The sequence below is a fragment of the Camelina sativa genome, chromosome 20, assembly GCF_000633955.1.
Source record: "Camelina sativa cultivar DH55 chromosome 20, Cs, whole genome shotgun sequence".
Taxonomy (NCBI): domain Eukaryota; kingdom Viridiplantae; phylum Streptophyta; class Magnoliopsida; order Brassicales; family Brassicaceae; genus Camelina; species Camelina sativa.
Window position 1 is genome coordinate 7,783,182 of NC_025704.1, and position 8,962 is coordinate 7,792,143.

Here is an 8,962-nt window from a genome sequence, read left to right on the forward strand (position 1 = left end):
TTTTTTGAAACTTTTTAAAGTTTTAATTTGATCAAATAAAAATTTGGATCAAACCGAATAAAATTTTTAAACTTGGACGCCTGATAAATCAAGCTTTCATGTTCATTCGTTGTTGGAAGCATATTAATTTTATTTATACTGGTTATGAACCATTGTTGAAAAAACTTCTAGCCGATGTGGGACGTTTATACATAGTTCTTTTATTTCCATAAATTTAAAATTCTGGAAATTTAGAAAATGTTAATGAATGACATGTCAAACCCTGATAGGTTGTTTAAAATAATTCTTAATATAGAAAATTCTGGAAATTTAAAAAATGTTAATTAGTGACATGTCAAATTCCTATTGGATGTTTAAAATCCTAGGTGGACAGTCTTAGAAGCTTATAGCTCCTACTTTTATTTAGTACTAGATGAGGATCCGCCCGATGTGCGGGTTTAAATTTTCATAGATTAAATTAAATTTAACAAAAAATATATTAAACTTTTTTGTATGTTATTTATAAATTTTATTTTTGTTATAATACACTGATTTATATTTATTTACAAATCTTTTATGTATGTTACTATTAAAAGTGTATATTTTTACTCCTAAATATACTCTATGTTACAAATGTATTCTTTATCACCACCTAGAAAATGTCTATATGAACACATTAAGCCAACTATTTTACTTTCACTTCTGTATAGTTTTTTTAATTACTAAAATTGTTGGCTCAAAAAATATTTTGAATAAAAAGTATATTACATAATATACTAATCAATGATGTATTATCACAATAATGTATGACCACCATGGAGAAAACATCGGCTCTGCCCTCATCCCTTATAGAGAGAACCTTTGCGTCCAACCTCCTCTACCATGGAGAGAACCTTGGCTCTCCCTTCCACCCTTGGGGAGATAACCTTGCGTCTAACCTCCTCCACCTTCCTCCCTTGGAGAGATTACCTTCTGTCCAACCTTCTCAACCATAGAGAGAACCTCGGCTCTGCCCTCCTCCTGTGTGGAAAAAAATGTTCACGTCTTTTTGTAATCTCAAAATGGCTTGCTCCGACAACCAATGAAAGTAAAAACCTTTTTCTAACGTCACAAAATCTTTTGATAGTAACTAATGTTAAATTTCCCAATGTATTCGTGAAAGTGTCTTTGACACACCATTATGTAGCCACTGTCTCTGTAACACCTCAACCGCCACCTAGCTTAGTGAGCCCATGTCTACTCTCAGTCCATGGGCCCACCTTCCTACGTGGGTCATACATCTATTTTCGGCCTGTGGACCCACCCATATTCGATGGCCGGTTTGTTACGTTTGAGAGGCTTTAAAAACTGATTTACTCATCTTACAAATCAACAAATGATTTTTTCCTGTGTTTTATCCTCACTCGCACAGTTCTGACAATCAACTCCAGGAAGGTCACCCATCATGAAGTTCTCTCAGGATCCTTAACCAAAAAAATATGTGCATTTTGGTGACATATGTGGCCAAATCAATTCTTTTAAACATTTCCGGAAACCAAGGTGTCAGAGTCTTTGAGCTTCTATGGATCTATCAACAATGATTTATGTTTTTCCAATCTATCTATCTATGTTTGTTGTAAGCTTGTGTTTGATTAGCTTATTTTATCGATCCATTAGGTTGATGAGCTTCTACTTGTTATCTCCCTGTTTTCCCAATCTATCTATCTATGTTTGTTGTAAGCTTGTGTTTGATTAACATATTTTATCAATCCATTAGGTTGATGAACTTCTACTCGTTATTTCTCTTTGGGATTGAATGAATAATGATAACAATTATGTTTGCAAAAAAAATAAGGGTTTATGACCAACCAATCAAAGTTGAGAAATTAGAAGAAAATTAATTTGACATAATTAAAGAAACAATAGAAAATTATAAGCATGGAATTATATGAATCCCAAATAATTCAAAGATATAAATATAAATTAAATAAAACAATCTAAAAATACTACAATAAATTTTAAAATACAGTATTTAGACAAGAAGACACATATATTAATCTTTTTTTTGGGTCAACATATTAATCTTACCTATTACCAACTGAAAAAGGAGAAAGTAAGAGAAAATTTTGGTTTAAAAAAATAAAAAAAAATTATACATTAAAAAAATTTCCTAATTAAACAAAGTTGAAAGCAGTGTTTTTGAATAAATTATTTACATATGAGACGATTTATGTTTATATAGAAGTGAGTATTTACAAAATTTAGAATTAATAATTAATTGTATATTTTCTTTAATCCTTCTTCTATATTTTTTTGTAGAATTAATAACGCAAAATTAAAAATAAGTACATAATATTTCAAATTTTATGAAAAAATATATATATATATATATATATATTATATTATCTCCTTATAATTATTTTTAAAAACTTTGTTTTTTTTATAAATTCTTTAATTTTTGATAATTATCTTTTCACATTATTAATATTTTCTAAAACAAAATATTTTATTTTTTTCAAATTCTTCTATTAAATATTAACTTTTACACATGTCAAAATCTATGATTGATAACTTGACACATGTCAAAATCTTGTTAATGGCTAACTTTCAAAATCCAACTTTATATGATAATTGTAGGTTTCATTAAAAATACTTATTATTTTTCAAAATATAACTATAGTTTTCAAAATGACCTTGTCTTATTCGGTTAAGAGGCCGGTCCAAAGTAGATGGGTCATTATTAGAAAAAGCCTTAAAAGCCCAAATTATACAACAAAAATGGAAAAAAGAAAAAACTCAGGGCCACACGCATGTGTAGAGCGCGTTGATTTCACGTACATCTCTATCTACTAGTACGGTTAACAGGGATTTAAAGCCACGTCGGTGGTGCTACACATGTCCTGAAACACAAACTAAACAGCTGTTTTGTCCGCCCATTAATCTATTAAAATTCCCAAACTTTTTTTTGTTCCTTGTAAGTTTCCTAAATCCGATCTAAACAACTGGTGGGTAGTTTCTAGTTTTCCAAGAATGGCGCAAGATCACGACGACGAGACGGAGAACAAAACCTACGCCGGCGTTGTCGGTGGCGATGATGTCGGTGAAATCGTCAACGGAGGAACGAAGAATGGTTATCATCGTAAACCGGACTTTGTGGAGAAGGAAAAAGACGATGAGGATTTGAAGAGTCTCTACTCATTGGTTTGTCTTACGATCGGTTCGATTCTGTTTCCGGATTCGAAAACCGGCGGTGGTGATGCGTCGTCGTCTTCGTTTCTTGAACGTTTAAAGAACTCCGTCGCTGAAAATGGTCCGAAGCTTCGTGAAGCTTCTGCAAGAACAGGACGCGAGATCCTTCTCTGGACTCGTAAAGGCAGCTCGCTTCGTGCTCTGCTTGTCATCACTGTAAGTTTGATTCTTGATTCCAATGACTGATTTGATTTTGAACCTAATTCGATTTCGATTCCTGAGGTAAGTTTAAGATTTTGTGCCCTAATTCGTCTTGATTCTGTAACCATTGTTGAAAAGTTTGGTACTTTAGTGAACCCATTTGAGTCTATCTTAGGCTGTGCTGATTAGTTAGTTAATATTGGTGTAGGTGGGAACTATAGTTCTTCTTACAACAATGGCTTTGGTTGTGTTCACGCTCTTCTTTGTAGCTGCAACAGCCAATGCTATCATCATTTCTCTTCTGATATCACTTGCTGTTGCTGGTGGCTTCTTGGCACTCTTCTTTCTCTGCTTGACTGGTGTTTACATCGGAGCTTTATCCATTGCTGCGTTTGTCATCTCTACCGCTACAGTTTCTGCTGTTGTTTCCGTCTTGATAGCTTCAGGTTGGTTATATACTCTGCTCTGATTCTGTTTTTTTTTTGAATCTTGAAATGACATTCCTTTATGTACTGAAGAATGAAATGGATTTGGCATTGGATCAGGTTGGATTGGGTTTTTCTATACTGTGTGGTTGGGAACACGAGGAAGCTTACGCTTGGCGAAGCAATCGGTTTCGGTGGTGGGATCAGCTATTTCTGGTAACAGTGCCAGTCGTCATCAGCACCAAGACCGGGAGGTAAACATTGAATCATCCAACTGAGAGTCCGTCTCTACCAGTGTTTGTAAATAAACCACGAGTTTTGGTCTGAGTTTGTTGTTAATGGAAGCTTGATATAAAACCTTATCTACTGAGTTTATTGTGAAGAAAACAGAGAACCAGACGAATCTTTCAAAATTTGTGATCAATGTCTTCGGATTTTGGATAGTGTGTACTCAATACATTTTTTGTGTTTATGTACTTAAGAATGATATATGTCAGTATACATATGAAATCTCAACTTAGATCTCTCACTCTCTCTGACATTTCAGCTGCAAAAGAAAAAAGACCCATAGATACTTGAAACCCTCTAACCCAGCTAGAGGCTTTCAACAAAAAAAAATTGAAACTTTCACCAAATTTTGATGATCTTTCCAATTATATAACTTATGATCACACCAGATCAACAGGTCTAGAAAACAAAAACAAAAAAAGCCTCATACATTGATCATCCACTTTTATAATCAAATCATCAATGGAACCTTGAGAAGAAGAATCTCCAAATATCTTCCTCTTTTGTAGTGATATCCTCCTCTCTCTGCAAAAAACCAACACTCTTGAGCAGTTTGGCTCTTTACGTGTTCTTCTTTTACGTTGAGAGTTTCATCATCACAACGCTATATATTGCATTCATGTTTCGGAGTATATATATAGAGAGATAGAGATTAAAAAAAACCAATATATATTAAAATCCAAATGGATCAAGAAAGTCATTTATCGTGCCAATCTGGTCTGCCTAATGTGAACTCCAAACTTGGATTGTTACAACTAAGATCTCCACACCTCTTTGCTTGATCATTCGACCTTTGCTCCTGCCAAGTTAACCTCTTTTTTTTTTAGATTAAAAGAATAGAAAACCCCTAAGAAAAACAATAGCTATATATGAGAATAATGAGAACCTGATTTTGAAGGCTGGATCTTTGATGATGAGAGATCATTGATGTTGATGAAGTTCTGATCAATGTATCCATGTCGCTTGAGCAGTTATTACTTAATGGCCATGTCTCTCTATTATATGATTTGAGAAAAGAAAACACAAATTTAGGAAATTATTTTCCTAACTATATCGGTAATTAACAATTAATAATTGTTGTATTCTTCTCAAATTTAAAAACAAAAAAAAACTAAATGATCCCACAATCTACATGTCACGCATAGGAACAACATCATCATGTTCTAGATATGTAACCTAATTAGAACCTGAACAACCTAATAATTACATATAATCACATGGTCATCAGCCATAAAGCCTTAAATCCTAAACCTTCCATCTCATTGTAACAGAAAGCACAACTTTAATTGGTTCCCTTATATCGAAACGAAAACAAAACGGAAAATATCGTCCAATAAAACTATTTCTGCTAGATGAAATTATAGAGATAAGTATGGGATAAACCAAAAATTGTTATATGAACTTGGTAGGAAGTAGGAGCCATTAGGTGAGAGAACCCTAAACCTTACATCAAATAGTTAATCGTAATTCGTACCTAAAGTTTATATACGTACATATCGTGTGTGTAATACATGTTTGTTTGTATATATTGTAAGATTATAATAATACGTAAACGTACCGTGAAGAGTTACTCCAACGAGGTTGTGTGGAAGAAATGTCAATTTCTTGATGAAGAGAAGTATCGTCAGATTGTGCCCTTTGATCCGTCGATGATTGATGATGGACTTCGTTTCCATTTATGCCCATTTCTTCTTCTCCTGACCCATCTGAAAATTTATTTTAACTTTTTTTATCAAGTCCCGTCTCAATTCTTTTTACCATATAAGGGTTCTTATTTAAAATTAAACAATTATTGTAAGCTTTTGGTAAAAGACAATGCAGTGAAGAAATTACTTTTCTATAAATGTTTTTCAGCATTTTGCTGGACTACAATCTAATATATGTCCCAAAAATAATAATTTAAAAGACTCGAAAGTTGTGCCATATAATAATAATTTGAACAAATGAATGATATGTTTTTAAGAAAAATCCATATATATATAAAGAAGTGATATTTCTTGTAGCACTTTTATTCATGAACCTTGAATTGGATATGATTAATTGATTTAATAGATTTGTTTTGTTTTCTTAGAGAATATCAATATTATGGATGAATGTTTGTTTGGTTTGCTTTGAACTTTGACCACTAAACTTTAGGGTTTTCAATCAAAGGAAAGATACAGCCTTGAGCTTGACCAATATCTTAGGGTTTGTTTTTTATTATTTTGGGAAAAGGGAATAGTAGAAATAGTGGAACTAAATAGTAGAATCAAATAGTAAAATAATAGAAATAGTTTAACGTTACTATATTACTATATGTATATATATACAAATGTCTAATCACTAATTAAAATTCTGATTGAGAATTCTATAGCAGACACATTATAGTCAACAAATGTACTATAGTGATTATATTTTGTTGGCGAATCCTAAGCTTTATTGTGTGTATCTTTCTTATTATAATCCAGTACCATCTCTTTAGCATATATAAAGCTGATAAAAAGCTTTCCTAAAGAAATGTGAATATGCATTGACATTATAGATCTGAGCGAGTGTGAGTGTAAAGGAATAATACGTACCTGATGAAGCAGCAGGCTTGTTAGTGGTCTTAACAGTTCGATACATCTGCCAAAAAAAAGAAATATAAGGCACGAGAACTCTAAACAAAGAATAAACCATCAAGTTATAAATTATAGAGGAAAACGAAAATAAAATCGGACAAAAGATCCTGATAAACTAATTAGATTATTTTTGTAAACAGATGACAAGACTGGAGACATATATGCAGACACATATGAACTTTTAAATAATTAAAGAAATAATATAATGTAGTACATATGTATGGTTTCTGGGTTTGTCTTGGAACTGGTGTTCGTATATTTAAATTATTTATTTATAATTTTAAGACCACGAGGTTGATGTCTGAAAGAAGGTTGAGTAATAGAAAGATTGTAGTATTATTATCATTGAGTAATGATGACTACTTTTGTCCCCTATTCCTAATTAAAATATAAAATAAAAACAAAAATAAAATCCAGATAACTTCTATCATCTCAATTCTCTCAATTGTTTAATATTTCTCTGAAAGGTTTCAGTCTCTTAAAGCTATAACTACTCTCTCTTTTCTCTCTTTAAATTCATTCAACTGCTTCAATTTTCTTGGCAATTGTGCCATCTCTTCCAAAAAAAATGACTAAACTTAAAGCAAAGACAAAACAAGAAAATAAAAGTAAGACATTAGAATTGAAGCATTATTCATTGCTAGCTTATAAGTACCAAAAAAAAATCTTGTTTCTTGATTCAGATGTTTTTGTGCTACGCCAAGGAGAAGACAGTGATATATATGGTGGTGATGAAAACTATGAAATATCCCTAATTATATAATCTTGATTGGTAAAGAACTAACTCGACGATTAGACTCGTTAGAGGGGAAATGAACCAATAAGAAAATGAGTGACAAACCAAAATTAACAAAATGAATATCAAGTAGCTAGAGTGTTAATTGTACCTGCAAATGGCTCTTTACATGAGCTAAAGTTAAGTCCTTTACATCCATGAGCTCAAGAACCGACTTCGGTGTTGCTCCTAAAATCACAAGAACAAGAAGAGAAAAAACAAAAATTTGAGAAGAAAATGAAGAAAAAGGGAAGGATCTTTAGAATGCGATTATGATAGGAATGTGTGTGTGTGTATATATAAATACGTACTTTCATGGCCTCCTAGGAGCTCAACAGCGTGAACAAACCGAGCGTGAAGGCTACTAGTCCAACGCATCCTCGGAGCTCTCATGCTCCGTTTTGTCGGCATCTTAGGCAAGAATCTTGATCTGATCATCCCATGATGATGGTGATGGTTATGATGATGAGGAGAAGAGGAATCTGAGGATCCAACGATTCCATAGTGATTATGATGATGATGATGATGCAAAGGAACACCCTTAAGCCTAGGGGAAGATTGTAATGAACGGTAAGCGTTGTTATAGCCTGAAGATGAGTTTAAGATTGAGATTTGATCCAAGTCTCCTCCTCCTCCTCCTCCAAGAGAAGGCAAAGAAGAAGAAGGAGAGGTTTGGTTGTGGAAAGGGAATGAACGGTTGTGATAGACCGGGATGCCTCTAATCGGACGGTGGAGATTATTAATCTCGGATTCATCGACCCTTTGATGAAGAAGACTTCCACCATTGATGATAGGGTTGTTGTAATGCTGCTGATGATGAGGAAGATTAAGGTTTCTTCGATCAGGACAATGGAAGATTCTTGCGGTTGGGTGGTTATGATGAGACAAAGAGAGTTCAAAGTTCGATGATCGGTTGTTGTCCTGTTGGGACGATCTTCTAGAAGATTCTTTGGAAGATTCATTGTGATGATACTGATGATGATGATGATGAATATCTGGGAGACTGATGTGGAGAGATAGATCAGGGAGAGTAGTTGTAGTTGTTGTTGTGTTTGATTTTGGTTTCTCTAGAAAAACTCCTTCCATGGACATAATTATTACACAAACCTTATAAGAAACCTCTCTTGCTATAGCTGCCACTGAAGTTGATGGTGATGATGAAGATGATAATGATGATGTCTTTTTTGTTTTTTTTTTTTTGTTATCTTGAGGGTTTTGCTTCGGAATTTAAAATGAATTTCTCTAAGGAAAAAAAAAAGCAGAGGGATTCTTTGGGCAAAGAAGTCAAAAGGGTGTCTGAAAGATTTGATTTTTTTTTTGTTCTCTCTCTCTATATCTCAAAAAGAAAGGAGAAAGTGAGAGAAGGATGAAGTTAAAGAGAAGCTTTGAAGAGGAGCTAGGAGAAGAGAGAGAGAAGTTGAGTAAATGATCTTCTTGAAGAAACAAACATGCTCAAAGTAAGACGCAGAGAGAGAAAAAGAAGGAGAGAGAGAGAGAGAGAGAGAGAGAGAGAGAGAGAGAGAGAG

At 33.3% G+C, this 8,962-nt stretch overlaps 2 protein-coding genes across 2 annotated transcripts; one reads left to right on the forward strand and one right to left on the reverse strand.

The window, feature by feature from the left end:
• Nucleotides 2,843-4,274, forward strand: LOC104769939. The gene is made up of 3 exons (XM_010494265.2): nucleotides 2,843-3,363; nucleotides 3,557-3,794; nucleotides 3,894-4,274. Exons 1-3 carry the CDS (start codon nucleotides 2,989-2,991, stop codon nucleotides 4,049-4,051), a joined length of 771 nt encoding a protein of 256 aa, XP_010492567.1. The 5' UTR covers nucleotides 2,843-2,988; the 3' UTR covers nucleotides 4,052-4,274.
• LOC104769940 (transcription repressor KAN1) lies at nucleotides 4,324-8,911 on the reverse strand. Its single transcript, XM_010494266.2, has 6 exons — nucleotides 7,748-8,911; nucleotides 7,549-7,625; nucleotides 6,620-6,665; nucleotides 5,620-5,767; nucleotides 4,948-5,056; nucleotides 4,324-4,860 (listed from the first exon to the last, which is right to left on the reverse strand). Exons 1-6 carry the CDS (start codon nucleotides 8,526-8,528, stop codon nucleotides 4,759-4,761), a joined length of 1,263 nt encoding a protein of 420 aa, XP_010492568.1. The 5' UTR covers nucleotides 8,529-8,911; the 3' UTR covers nucleotides 4,324-4,758.